The sequence below is a fragment of the Lepisosteus platostomus genome, chromosome 15 (assembly GCF_059453375.1).
Source record: "Lepisosteus platostomus isolate fLepPlt1 chromosome 15, fLepPlt1.hap1, whole genome shotgun sequence".
Classification (NCBI taxonomy): Eukaryota; Metazoa; Chordata; class Actinopteri; order Semionotiformes; family Lepisosteidae; genus Lepisosteus; species Lepisosteus platostomus.
This window is the reverse complement of record NC_142625.1, coordinates 24,848,416-24,862,334: the sequence shown is the minus strand read 5'-3', so window position 1 is coordinate 24,862,334 and position 13,919 is coordinate 24,848,416. Positions and strand designations below refer to the sequence as shown.

General features: G+C 50.2%; 1 protein-coding gene across 3 annotated transcripts in view; it reads right to left on the bottom strand.

Annotated features, from left to right (window-relative positions):
• The window catches only part of LOC148648331 (piezo-type mechanosensitive ion channel component 2), a 43,609-nt gene that overhangs the window by 18,741 nt on the left and 10,949 nt on the right, over positions 1-13,919 (bottom strand). For all 3 annotated transcript variants that reach the window (XM_088607448.1, XM_088607449.1, XM_088607450.1), the window contains exons 9-32: positions 12,970-13,135; positions 12,793-12,882; positions 12,549-12,590; positions 11,683-11,818; positions 10,681-10,835; positions 10,240-10,503; positions 9,820-9,931; positions 9,359-9,540; positions 8,862-9,010; positions 7,999-8,166; positions 7,644-7,685; positions 7,279-7,311; positions 6,765-6,871; positions 5,967-6,130; positions 4,621-4,797; positions 3,659-3,805; positions 3,034-3,234; positions 2,702-2,906; positions 2,470-2,571; positions 2,172-2,337; positions 1,568-1,811; positions 1,090-1,186; positions 603-762; positions 23-112 (exon numbers count right to left, since the gene is read on the bottom strand). In XM_088607448.1, the coding sequence (XP_088463574.1) occupies positions 23-112; positions 603-762; positions 1,090-1,186; positions 1,568-1,811; positions 2,172-2,337; positions 2,470-2,571; positions 2,702-2,906; positions 3,034-3,234; positions 3,659-3,805; positions 4,621-4,797; positions 5,967-6,130; positions 6,765-6,871; positions 7,279-7,311; positions 7,644-7,685; positions 7,999-8,166; positions 8,862-9,010; positions 9,359-9,540; positions 9,820-9,931; positions 10,240-10,503; positions 10,681-10,835; positions 11,683-11,818; positions 12,549-12,590; positions 12,793-12,882; positions 12,970-13,135 (3,399 nt within the window). The remainder of the gene's footprint in view (positions 1-22; positions 113-602; positions 763-1,089; positions 1,187-1,567; positions 1,812-2,171; positions 2,338-2,469; positions 2,572-2,701; positions 2,907-3,033; positions 3,235-3,658; positions 3,806-4,620; positions 4,798-5,966; positions 6,131-6,764; positions 6,872-7,278; positions 7,312-7,643; positions 7,686-7,998; positions 8,167-8,861; positions 9,011-9,358; positions 9,541-9,819; positions 9,932-10,239; positions 10,504-10,680; positions 10,836-11,682; positions 11,819-12,548; positions 12,591-12,792; positions 12,883-12,969; positions 13,136-13,919) is intronic.

The window sequence follows — 13,919 nt, the reverse complement described above, 5'->3', positions numbered from 1 at the left end:
TGAGCAGGAAGGACTTTCTTACTGTTTCTTCAGCATCTCAACAGATTTCTTCTCCTGCTCCAGTCGTGCCGCAACCTGCTTCTTCACTTTGGCCTCGAACAGCTCCGCGCCCCTGTTGGGGGTGAGAGGGACACCACCGATTGTTACTAGTGTTACGGGTGGTCTGCACTGGCAGTCTGGATATGATGCACTGTAAGTGACGCCCAGCACATGAAACACATGAGGATGACATTCCTGTCCATGCTTTAACAGTGCCTTGCCCCATCTCGAACAGCCCTTTGAGTCACAATGGCAGAGCTCCAGCTGCAGTCACAATGATGAATTGAGCCTAATCTATGCCACAGGCTGGTGCACTACGGGCCCTATCGGTCCCCAATGGTGCTTCTAATGGAGTGAACTGACCGAGTGCTGTTGTGGTTTCCCACAGACTGGCAGGGTGAAACATTGTTTTGCTAAACGCGTTTGATTGCAGCATGCAGTAACCAGGCCAAGAAATGACGGAAAGGTTGTAAAATCAGACCAACGGGTTTTCATTCCTGTTACTACTGCGATCCCACAAGGCTGCATGGTTTCCTTCATGACAGTGTGTGCTAGAGGCTCACCTGGAGGCCAGGATCTTTGAGGCACAAAGGTCTGACACCACATACAGGAAGTAGTAGCTGAGGAAGACTCTGCGCTGCGCTAGGAGAAAGATGAAGCAGATGGCATCCCACACAATCCCCGCCTCACTTTTAGGCAGCTCACACTCATCACTGGGGGGAGCTGGTGAGAAGCAGAAACACTGTCAGCTGGGGGACAGACTGCTGGCGCAGCGCACTACCAGAACAGAGCTGAACTTTCCAGTCCCAATCCCTCCCCGCTACTTTCTCTTTTATTCTCCATAATTGCTCTGATCACGCCAAACGCCTGTGATGTCATCAAAATGCAACGATGGAAAATGAAAAATGCAAGGCAAGAAACACATACAAAAACACAATCTGGCATGGAGGAAAATAAATCTGTATGGAGCCTAGATGAAAAGAGTTCTGAAACCTTCACGTAGATGATGCAAGGCTATAATGAATTTTTGAAGACTTCTTGAGCACTCACGGACGTTGTAGCCTTTTATGGTGCAGAACATGCTGAATGTTTGTATGAACCAGCAGCCGTTCTTCAACAGGCTGTCCAGGTAAGCACAGGATCCCAGCTGTGAGCACACACACACACCAAGCAAAAACACAGGGGGTTACGGCTCGACACTGCACAAGGAAACGGAAAAGGATCATGAAAACACGATCAAGATAAAAACGAAAAGTACCGAATAAAGAATCAATTAAGAAAGGCTTACTTGAAAAATAAAAGGTCTCATGCATTGATTTAAAGTCAGAGCAGGACAAAAAACAACTTTTGCTGCTCCTTTGGTGCTACGTGTTCACGGGATTGCTCATGTGACCCGAAATGACTCGGACAGCTGTGTTAATGGGAGACCTGCTTGCACCCCTGAGTCACTTGTCCACACAGTCCCAGCCCTGGTCACCGGCCCCTTGGCCTCTGTAGGGAAAGGAAGAGGGGCAGGAAGCTCACTTACAGACAGCAGGTTCTTGGTGGCGATGACCAGGCAGGTGTAGCCGATGAGCCAGTCCCACAACCTTAGGATGTGCCTGACCGGCTGGAGTAGCAGGCTGCCGCCGAACAGCATGAAGTAGAAGCAGGCCATGAGGTAGCCCAGGCAGAAGATGTTGATGCGTGTGGTACCTGTGATGAAGATCAGGCACAGCACCAGCCAGAAGAAGTAGCTGAACACGAACACCTTTACCATATCCAGATACGACCTAGGAGAACCAAAGACACATCAAAGACACAGGACCTGCTGCGTGACACGGGGAGTCTTAAGCCACACCATGTTAAAATAAGCACTTACTTTTTTAAAACAGTTGAAAAGTCTTGTTTTTACACGTAACCGTAATCACTGTGCCACACGTTTTCATGACCTCTTCATATCTGATTGCGCAGGATGCAGAAGGCGCATTAATGCAAAAAGCATGGATATCATTCAGCCTGCTCAGTTTTGTGCAAGTTGTTTTATCACAGCAGCTGTCTGACCCAGGGCGCTCCATTTAAAGAGACAGGGCACTCAATGTGCTGTGATGTGCCAGTGAGAAGCCAGCCCCTGGAAATGTGGCCACACTGACCTGCAGTGCAGGAAGTTGCTGACGGGGGTGTACTGGCTGAGAGCTCGAGGATCCAGGCTGCAGCTGATCTCCACATTGTCACCCGCCAGGAGACGGGTGGCCGCCATGTTCTCGTCCTCAAACACCTGCCACTGCAGGGAGGAGCATAGCAGGAGCACGTGGTCATCTGGGGAGAGACAGACGTAAGGGCAGGAGAAGAGCCGCATGGGGGTCACGGACCCACTCGCTGCTCGTGAGGCGCACGAGGACACCAGCATCCGCAGAGGCCTGCACGGCTGGGAGGGCAGCACAGACTCACAGATGATGAAGACGGGATTGGGCCGCATGGCGAAATCCGGCAGGTAGAGCCACTTGATGAGGTTGGAGCTTAAAGGATGTCTAGAGGTCCTCCAGGGGTAATCTTACAAGGGGAGGGAAAAAAACAGAAAGAGGGCATGACCAAGAATAAGAGTGGGGAAGTGAGAGAAAGGGGGAAAATGCACATCATACATCTGTAACGTGCCCCATGCCTAACTCCTCTGAATTCCTACCGTAACACAGTGCCGGCGGGATTCCGATACACAGAAGATACTGAAAGACCACGAGGCTGGCAGTGAAGCAGCAGTACTTGGGCCACACCTCTCCGATGGCTTTTCTCCGTCGCCGGGACAGGACGGCGATCAGGGCGCAGGAGTGCAGCAGGGCGTAGAAGTCCATCCGCTGGCCGATCAGGTTCACGGCCACCGCCAAGCACACCTTGGCGGGGGACGGCAGACATCAGCGGCCGGCCGAGAAGCTCACCCCCCCTCCCCCCCCCAGCACGGCACACGGAACACGCCAAGCCGCATCACACGAGTCTACCGCAACCCAGAGGGGCTCTCACCTCCAGGCCGAACTTATAGAAGAAGTAGTTGACGAAGTACTTGATGCATGGGAGCAGGCCCCGGTCGAGGTGCTGCCGGGTGATGCCGCTGAACAGCGTGCCGGTGGCGGGCGCCTGCAGGCCATGCCGCAGCCGGTAGTACCGCTGGTGCCGATGGACCGTCACCTCGAACGCCAGCAGCGCCAGCACAGCCAGGTGGTTCTGCCAGGAAAAAGAGACGAATGAGAGGGCCACTCGGGGGGGGGGGGGAGGACCCAGCTGTGGACGGGGGCCAGCCGTTTCTAGAACGCTAACGCGGATTTTAATAGTGCTTCTACAAATTGCAACTTCAGGACATTCATGGGATTGCACACTTTCATCATCTGTGCGCTCCAAGTGTGTTGCGGGCGTCTCTCCCTTGAACAATGAAAAAACGGTCGGGATCGGTCTCCACACCTCTCTTTCTCCTTGGGAATTCCACCCATCCCAGCCCGATGAACTCAGTAACGAGGTCATTCCTCCTGAACAAGAAGCTTAGGGTTGCTGTTCTCATGGCCTGCCACTTTCTAGCTATGGGTCCAGACCTGGGAACAAGAGATTATCAGCTAAAACCGAGTGTGAGTTAGGAGCAGAGTCCTTGCCGTACCCTGAGACATGGTAAGATGCTGTCCCCACACTTCCTGAGGGCACCACACCACAGCGCTGGGTCTACTGGCTCCACGTACAGCACAGACGTCCTCAGCAGCTCCTCCAGATTCCCACGGGCCACAGTCTGATTCCCAGATACCAGCCGCTGATAAAGAAAACAAGAATAACATCATACTGCACTGAGCTCTTGTGGAATTCAAATATCTGTAAAAGGTTTTTGAAAGTCATCCGGTAGTGAGCACCATTTTTTTCCCTACTGTATGTTTAAATATACAGGTAAAAACAGATGGGTTATTTGAGGCTTGTGTTCTGCAAAAAAAAAAAAACAGCCTTGAAGTCACCGAGAGAAAGCTGTGCACCTGGAAGGTTTTTGGACAATCATCACCATTAAAGGATAAGCCATTAAATTTGCAGTAAAGTGCATTGTGAAGGTTTTTCACATATTTAGGTCGCATCTAGGACCAAAGTATGGGTCACCAGGAATGACAAATACCTGATTTTTTAAAATCCTGAAATCCCATAAATATACCCTAAGGACCAACATTGAACGGTGCAGTGCCTGTGTCATGCTATCTGACGCGGCTGGTGCAGGTCATTCGAATGTCACCAGTAATGTTGCTAGTACGACTTTCCAACGGACAACTCAAGGCAAATGGAGAAGGGAGCCCAGAGACATTCTGGTGGAGCACAGTGGCATCTTACCGGCAGAAAGTGAGACTCTCCAGGGAGGAACAGAGCTGAAAGATCAAGACCAGACTGACTGATGGGACAAGAGGTTTCAGATAAAATAAAGGGGATTACGCCAAGTCAAACCTTGGCTAAGAGAATAAACACACCGCCCATCTCGCTGCAGGACTGCGTGGTGCAAAGTAACACTGGGAGCTCTACTGAGAGATGGCGGCGCGGTAGGGAAGGAAGCAGAGGTGCAGTTCAGAGGGCTGGCCGGCGGGCGGGACTCACAGCCGTGCAGTTGGAGGAGTACTCGGGCGGCTTGATGAACTTGAGCTGGTACATCATCTTGCAGACGACCATGGCGCTGGCCCAGACGGCAGACACGCCGGAGGCCAGAGGGCGGAGCCGCCTGAAGGGGAGGGCGAAGGTCCACAGCACCAGAAACAGGAAATTCATCAGAGAGACCTGGGGACACAGGCGCAGTGATGGACAGCTCTACCGAGCCTCGAAGGGCATAGACAGTGCAGCACATATCATGCTTCCAATGCCATTTGTTAACAATAAAAAACGTGTTATTGCCTATTAAGAGAACATTTCTAACTCTGCAGTTGTGGTTAGACTCCACTCTTCTGGTTTGCCAAAATTAACAGAAGTCTATATATATATATTAAAAAACAATTACGATAAGAATATGGCAGCCTTTCACTGCCTGCATGGAAAGACCTGCTCTGAGATGCATTGACTCTGATATACAGTAGACCAGAGGTAAAAATAAGCAAGGGCAGCTCTTAGAGTCGTTTGCCTCTTTTTTTGTGCTATGCTATCCTTTCATGTTTTTGCACTGTGATATTTGTACTTTCGTTACCTGTGGAGCAAAAAAAGGAAGATACAGTAAAAACAATATCTGAAAAACACAGAGTGCATAACTGCGGGGAAAAACAAGACAGTAATAAGAGGGACTGAGCTGTCGATCCGCTTGACTGCTGTGCCACGCAGGGAGAGGGCGGATCTGAGCGCCCTCTCCTTTGACACGCCCACCTGTCGCCGCCGCCAGTCATTCGGCAGGCCAGCCCCAGCTGGAACGCCTCACTGACGGCGCTGCCTGGTCACGCTGCCCCCGCCCGATCCCAAGGGCTGGGGTGGCACGACAGTCCCAGGACAAATCGGGCCAGTCCAAGCCCACGCAACTGTCACGGACGTCCAAAGGGACTAACCGTGGGGAGCAGGAGACCGGAAAAAGACCCATATGCGTAGCGGCGAGACGGGATAAAGGCCCGGGCTCATTAGTGCAAAGAGTTCAGGAATGCCGTATAGAAACCTATACCCTCAGGGAGCGGACATGGGGCGCCCCGGTGCTAGGCGGGTCACAGAACATCCGAACGTCAATGCTGAGCCAGGACAGAGAGCAAGACCCGGAAATATATAGCCCAAGGGAAAGAGAGGGACCGGAAGGACAGCAGACCGGAAACTAGGGACAGGACAGAGAAGGAGCGCCCTCTGGCTGCAGAGGGCGCGACAGCAACCTCAGCAGGCACTTCGGAACAAGGCACCCCAGGCCCAGCCTCACAACGACCGCATGCGCGGATGCCCAGGCGAGGTCCGAACGGGAACGAGCCCGCTCCGCCGGGTCTGACCTCCTGCAGCGCGACCCAGATGATGCCGGAGGAGACGATCTTGAGGCAGTGCAGCTCCAGCAGCCTCCAGAGCAGCTCCTGGGCCCTCTGCAGCCCCTCCAGCCCCTGCAGCGCCAGCAGGCCCGCCCGGTCCACAATCAGGCCCCACTGGCTCAGCCGCCCCCCTGCAGGAGAGACGTGCAGGAGCAGACGCAGGGCCGGGCATCAGAGCCGCCGGCCCGGTGAAAGAGTGACATGGCTGGGGAGATTGTAAGCTGCCGACAAGATTCAATATATTTCCAGATTTTATATTTATTGCCGTACCCACTTAGGTGTTAGGAATTTGCCTCGGTGTGCTCATGACGGTTTAAACCATAAAACAATAAGAACAGCAGCACAAAAACATCAGGCACAACATAACATACATCCAGAAGATAGAACCAGATTACTTAAAAAAGAATAAGCAAAAGAATGAAAACTGAAGTTAAAAATGAAGAAGAAGAATAAAAAACGACTTTGCCTTAAAATAAAACATAAACATCTGCATTTGTTGAAAGTCTGTAGAGAATCAGGCAACAGGTGAGATGTCAAACAGTCCCTTCCTTCAATTTGACACAAATGGTAAAAAAAAAAGAGAGGAGCACAGTCAGGGGCTGAAATGTATTTGCTGAATAGCTGGATGGCCCACAAGTGAATTATAATTGTTCGATTTAAGATGCTAAAATATCTGTTCACTTTGGAACAACATAAAGAAAATGTCCCTCTTCTAACTGTCAGTAATAAAAGATTTGGGGGTGCTGCCATAAATGTGATACGTACCGCTTTCTGGGTGCGTGCTGGTCTGCCCACAGTCCTTGATCTGTTCAGACAGCCTGGCCCCACCCAGGGTGTCCTGTCTGCAGCCCCCCAGCTGCTCCCTGGCCAGCCTGTCAGACACAGACAGCGGAAGAGTGGAATGTTCCCCTGACCACTAAGTCCAACGTGAATCCCCAGAATTACTGCTACTGTAAGATTCCAAGACACCGAGGTCATTGCACTCCTGTGACTTTAACATTCCCAGTCACGGGTTACACCTGGGTCTTTAGATCTCAACTCTCCTGACCCCCCATCCCACAAAAAAACTCTTTCCTCAAAATATTCATAAATAGTAACAGCTTTTTTGATCCACTCAAGAAGTGTTCTTTTTTTTTTTTACTAAGAAAGGATATTATAATCGCAGTAATGCATCGACATGATTTTTTACCCTTTAAACTAAGGAATAATTAAAAACTGATCGTGGAAAGACTGCATACAGCTCTCAGCTGATCAAGTAACAACAAGCAAAGTGTTTTACCTTTGTTGAAGTTTTTCAATATTCTCTTTAATTCTGATGAAAGGGGAGAAAATCACAAAATGAGTATGTGCAGAACTTTGCCCTTCTACAGTAGTAACATGCAGCTACTAAAACAGCATTAACAATTTACATGCGTTACACTAATGAGCACAATTCTCCAACAACTCAGTGATAGTACTTTTGTATCCGTAAATAGTGCCTAAAGAAAAATTACAGTATTAAAAGAACCCCCATGTTTACCCTTTCAAAACAGAGTATAAATCTGCCAAAAGACACACAGTACATCACCACTTCTGATTTTACTGATCAAGAGGTGATACAAGATCAAGGTTTGCATTCTAAAGGGGAAGTCGACCGTGACTCACGTTTCTGTGATCATGCTTACTCTGGCTTTCAGGGTTTCTTCACTGGAGCAGAGAAAATGACAAATATTTAGGGTGGAGAAACAGACAGGGCAGCCTCTGGAACCTAAAGGGTTTATTGATTAAAACGCAGCCCAGAAAGATAGTATGCATACAGTAAATACAATTCATCCAAAGTAAGGTAAGTAAAGTAAAATTGCATCAAAATGCAGAAAAGCACAGGGAAAACATGGAGAGGCATTGCAAGCCAGGGTAAATCAAGCACATCCACTGCATGGGAGTACCATGGACCAAGTGTAGATTTATTGTGGTCAGCGTCTGTAAAGGAACAGTGGGAATATCCGGAGGGGTCATTCACCTGGAGGGACCCTGGCGGACGGAAACATCGTCCAGGTCGGTGAGGGACAGGAAGTCGCTGTTGAAGTAGTGGAGCTGCAGAATGCAGGACAGGAGGAAACAGGAGGGCAGAAGGATGCGGGCGAACAGCTCCACCGTGTCGTACTGCTCCAGGCCCAGGTCGCGCAGGCTGGCGGGACAGAGAGGGCGAGAGGAACAGGGAGCAGCAGGGAACAGAGAGGAAGAGAGGGAAGGCTTCCGAGACGCAGAGACACGGTAAAGCGCTTCACATGTGTATCCCCACCTGGATGATGCAACAGCAGCCACAGAGCTCCAGTACGCTCCCCACACACCAGCTCTCAGTGGGGAGGAGAGCAGAGCGATGACACCAATTCACAGATGGGGTTTATTAGGAGGCCATGATTGGTAAGGGCCACTGGGAAATTTGGCCAGGACGCCGGGGTTTACACCCCTACTCTTTTCGAGAAACGCCCCGGGATTTTTAATGACCACGGAGAGTCAGGACCTCGGTTTTACATCTCATCTGAAGTACGGCTCCTTTTTACAGTATAGTGTCCCCGTCACTATACTGGTGCATTAGAACCCACACAGACCGCGGTGTGAGCACCCCCTGCTGGCCCCACTAACACCTCTTCCAGCAGCAACCATAGCTTTCCCGGGAGGTCTCCCATCCAGGTACTGACCAGGCTCACACCTGCTGAGCTCCATCGGGCTGCCAGCTGGGACTTGCAGATGTGGTACAGCTGCTAGCTAAGATAAGAGAGAAAGTGGGGGCTGAATTGCCCCTGATAGAAAAAAAGAAGAGGGCAGAGCTACAGAGGAACGCCCTGGAGACGATCTGCGCACCAGTGGACAGGCACTCACCCCTCCTCCGACATGCCGATGATCTGCCGCAGCAGGCCGGACACGGTCTTGAACTGGTATACGTAGATGGCAATGAGGACCACCATGGAGTAGCCCACCACCACTGCCCAGAAATACTTCAGCATCCTGCGCCACACATCGTAACGCACCTGGGGAAGAGGCGGAGGGAGCAGGGGGAGCACACGAGCTCCTGTCAGCGAGAGTAGAAGGCTGTGCTCCTTCTCTTCCACAGGCCACTAGCGGTGTCTCTCTATCTGTTGCCCCTGCTGGGCCCTCGAGACTCTCACAGAACTATTCAGCAGGCTGGAGCTAAGGGTCATTTCCCCTACATGCTAAAACCCTCTCAGAGAACATTGTTATGCACATTTTCCTTTAAGAGAACCGCTTTTGTTTTAGCGGGAGGTTCTAAGAACGAACTCAGACAAAGGTCAAACACTGCATTTTGCGAAAAAAGGTTCAGAGTGCAGAAAAGTATAGAGACGCCGAGGTAAGCCCACCAGGTAAAGGACCACGCAGAACAGGAAGAGCACGATGTAGAGGATCTTGTACACCACCACCTTCCCGGTGAAGCTGACCACGAAGAACATGGAGCAGCAGAAGAAGATCCAGTACTTGACCAGCGTGCCCTTCACGAGAGATCCCAGGAGCTCCATCAGGGCCGAGGACCGGCTTTCCTCTCCTAGAGAGCAGGGTCAAAATAAAGAAATTAGGATAATCGCTTATCAGGAGCGAGCTGGGGTGCCTTCTGCTTGGGACACATACTTCTGCTGCAGAGGAAATCCAGCAACGTGCTCTCACACATGCGCTGTACAGTATGTCCATTACACACCTCCCCCCATTAAAAGAAGGTTCTGCCTTTACCCCTCTTCTGCAGGCCTAAAACGCATTTTCACCCACTTCTTCACAGGCAAGAGGAAACAGGAGCAGGAAGAGGAGGGGAAGAGAGCGGCCTGCTCACCCGACTGCGAGACCTTCACCTCCTCCAGGGGGGCTTGCTGTAGCCAGCGCCCCCGCCGTTTCTCCGTCAGGTGCTGCCGGAGTAACACCCAGAAGGTGAAGGCGTAGGACACCTGCAGGAAAGACGCACCAGGAAAGAGTTTCATGACGTGACGTTCCAAAAAAACAGGAGAACAAGCGGGATCCCAAAAAAAAAAAGAGGGGGGGGGCAGGCCGCGTTTAAGAAATGTCAGATGGACACTTTGATCCGACTAGGTATTTCAGCAAAGAACAAATTACAGCAGCCAGGAATGCATTCTTGTATCTTTCATATGGTAATATGATTAAGCTGGGTAATACAATACGAGCTGGATATTTCAGAAGGGACCAGCCCCTGCGTGGCAGTGACGCAGGGCTGTGGGCGTGTGGGCGTGCGGCCCACCTTGGCACCCAGGTGTGCGCAGGGCGTGGGGTACCCCCTCAGGTCGAAGTCGGTGAGCATGGCGGAGGGCACCCCCGGGCACAGCTCGCTCCGGTGTAGCCGGAGGCTGCTGACGAAGGCGCAGAGCACCAGTGCCGTGCCGTACGCCGCCAGGAAGGGCGCGCTCAGCATGGCGTAGCGCCGGCGGTCACGCAGCATCCAGATCCCACAGGACCACACCAGCAGCACGAGGGTCAGCCAGCTGTTGTAGGTGATGCTCCAGACCTGCAGCCACAAGAAAATCGACGGCAGCGTGCCGCTGTCAGGAGCAGACTTACAAGAACAGCACAAGGCTAAGATGGTGAAAACAGCTGAGCACAAAACGAAGAGACTAAAAAGAAGTAGACTACTGCTGCTTGCAGTAATAGCACTATTTTTCACCAGAATCATAGTACTTATTACCATCATGACAATGAGAGCGTTGACGTAGCTCTGCTTCATGATGAACTGTCCAAACACAACCAGCCCACTGGGAGCAGTCATGGGCGCTGTGGTCTCAGTGAGCCCCTCCAAGCTCTCTTCGTCTTTACTGTCCTCTTCCTCTTCCTCTTCCGCCTCTGCTCGGAGGAGGACAGGAGCAGGAGAAAGAGCTCGGTTAGGAGCGACAGCACTCTGCAGTCACAAACCAGGGGCCCGTGCCTCCACACACTAATACTCTCACTGTTTCTAAAGAAAGGGCAGGGGGCTGCAGGTTCCCCCTTCTTGTCAGTTTTGCTAAACAGCACTAACTCCCAGTAAAATGCTCTGAATGTGTCGACCACGTGTCAGGCTTCTCTGTGGTTGTCCGATTTCTGTAACTTTGCAACCAGCGATCAGCTCCACCTCCTGTTCACCTGGCCAGTAGGTGACAGCTCCAGGTATGTTTAGAACTAAATCTAAAACTGCTGGTTTTAATTCTGCCTGGACTGTACACTTACAGTATTTACAGTGCTAGTCAAACCGGATTATTTCCAGGTCTGCAGTCTCAACAAAGATAAGACCATAGGTCCCACAGTAAAAGCATCTGTTACCTCTGTCTAAAACTGTGAAAGAACATAAGAGAGGCACAAACGAGAGGGGGACACTTGACCAGTCTTGCTCAAGGGGTTACTACAGGCTTAATAAACGATAACTTTAATAACTGGAAATATATATCATTTATCGTATTTATAGCTTATAAACAATGCCAGCGGTGGAGCAATAAGAAAGAACTACAACCACAGAAAGATGCACAAACTTCAAGGACACATCTAAATCCCAACATGGACCTGAGTAACTATTTGTATCGTCAGTAAAACACGATAGGTCAAATTCACTTCATGCGGTAAGATAAAGATGAATAAAGACAGTTCTTCTTCAGTGGTTCCGATCATCAGCCTTTCTCAAGCGCTGAACCGGGGACCCTACGATTACGATTGCTTCTACCTGGGCTTGGAGGTTCCTCTTGGTAGACTGGCGTAGCGTGGCACTCAAGAAACTCCTCCTCTTTTCTCAGGGCAGGGCCCAGGTGAAGCCCTCCAGGGTCCTGCCACCTGCTGTTTAGCAGGAAGGTGCTGGGCTCCTATGGGAAGGAGGAGAGCAGAGCACAGACGTACACCGGGACAGGCACAAGAAATTGGCCAGGGGTCAGAAGAGAGAGGCCACCAGGACACAGAGAGAGCAGGTTACTACACTGAGCAGAAACCTGTCCGGCCAAGGTGCAGCGGAAAAGAAAATATGCTCCTTCAACAAGGAGAGGAATCACAGTTCAGATGAAATCGGAGAAAAACACTCAAAGATGAAGGACATTTCACTGGGACCAGGGTTCATTTCCAGACCTGGAGTGCTGTCTGCATGGAGTTTCTATGTTCACCTTGTGTCATTGCTGGTTCCTCCAGGTGCTTTGGTTTCTTTTCACAGTCCAAAAACACACTGTTGAGAAAACTGGCCCTAGGCGTGAGTGTGTGTGTGAGGGTGCATGTCTGTGCTTGTGTCAGTCTGCCCTGCGGGGGACTGGTGTCCCCTCCAGGGTGTATCCCGCCTTGTGCCCAGTGCTGGCTGGGATAGCCTCCCCCGTGCCCCTGAATTGGTTTAAAAAATGGCAAGATGGATAATAACCAATATGCAACCTTTACTACATGAATTATTGACGGGGAAATCATTTCTTACAACGTGCATTGAGCTGGTGTTTGAAATGACACATTTCTGTCACGCAGCAGTGTCCGAGTCTCAGACAAGCACGTGGGGTAACTCGTGCAGTACGGCTCGGACTTCCAGGAGAGGCCCCAGCTGTGAGAAATCTGAGGAAATACCTCGTTCGCAACACTGTTATCCTCATCCACGCTGGTAAGCAGCTATAAGAGAATAAAACAGAAAACGTCTGTCACTATAGAATGAAAAATGGCCACTTGCCCTGTCACTCAAACACACTGTTGATACTGTAAGCGTGCCATAAAATTGCTGTTTTTACTATGCTCTTATCCAGCACCTAGCTTGCAAAATTTCAGATTTTTCTTATTTTGGTGAGCTGTTCCCGTCAGAATTCGTGCTTTTTACCTTTTTCTTCTCATTCCTGGAGTCCCACATCATCCCCCGGATATTGTGGGGTCCCTCAGACAGTCTGCTGTCTGGCCTGGGCAGGGATTCCTGCAGATTATCAACACGGAGAGATCTGAGCCATGAAGGCACACAGTCCCAAAGTGGGTGTGAGCTGAGAAGGACGATGTGCAGTACCTCCTCTGTAACGTGGACCCACTTGTGCAGTAAGGCCACCAGTGTGTAGTACAGGACCAGCAGTACCAAGGGGTTCACAAAAACTGGCCAGGTGGCATCAGTGTGAACCCCCAAACTATAGGGGTCCGACTCATTGGTATGGATGAAAGCAGTCATGCCAAACAGCCTAGGAGAAAACAGAGAGAAAAGGAACTCTTAAGAGAGGCAAATGTTATCCATAAACATAAATGAGCAACGTAAAACAGGTTAGATTAGTGAGATTTCTTTTCTTGGTGGTGCTTAGTTTATGCTATTGGCTGTTTGCAAAAATGCAGCCAACAGTTTTTCATTCTTGAAGTGACGCTCAAACAAGCTCACACCCCTAGTTCCCTCCTGACACTGTTAGCTCACAGAGAGGAGAACTGTGTTTCCCTTTCTTGAACACAGGCGCAGTGGCTGAATTTCCTCTGCAAACCTGAATTGGCCCTACAGCAGAAAGCTACCCTTTGTGCACCACAGACCTCCTGAGCTGGGCTACCAAGGACAAATCTAGAAACAGAAATCTGTTCGCTTCATAGTCAGAACTGCAGAATCACAGTCCGTACCCTGAACCTGGCTGAAACACAGCAACATAACCTGCAAATGTTCCTGGATAAAGTCCCAAAAGGTGTAGCATCCTAGTGTGACGCTACATTGCTAACAAATGTACAGTCTTTACAGATAATACACTAAAGATTTTTTTGTCATTATAATATAGATTTTTGAGCAATGCTATATATTAGGGATTCAAATTCCATGAATTCAGTATGGCACACTATGTGTATGTAAGTGCCAATAACACACATCTAGAGATAATGGACTGCGTGTCTATTAACAAATGTCAGATTCTTTTCCATATATAAATGTCCTGTAAACGTACAGCAATCCGTCTGTCATGCATTTAAAAAGCCCCGGAACTGAAGCGCTACTGA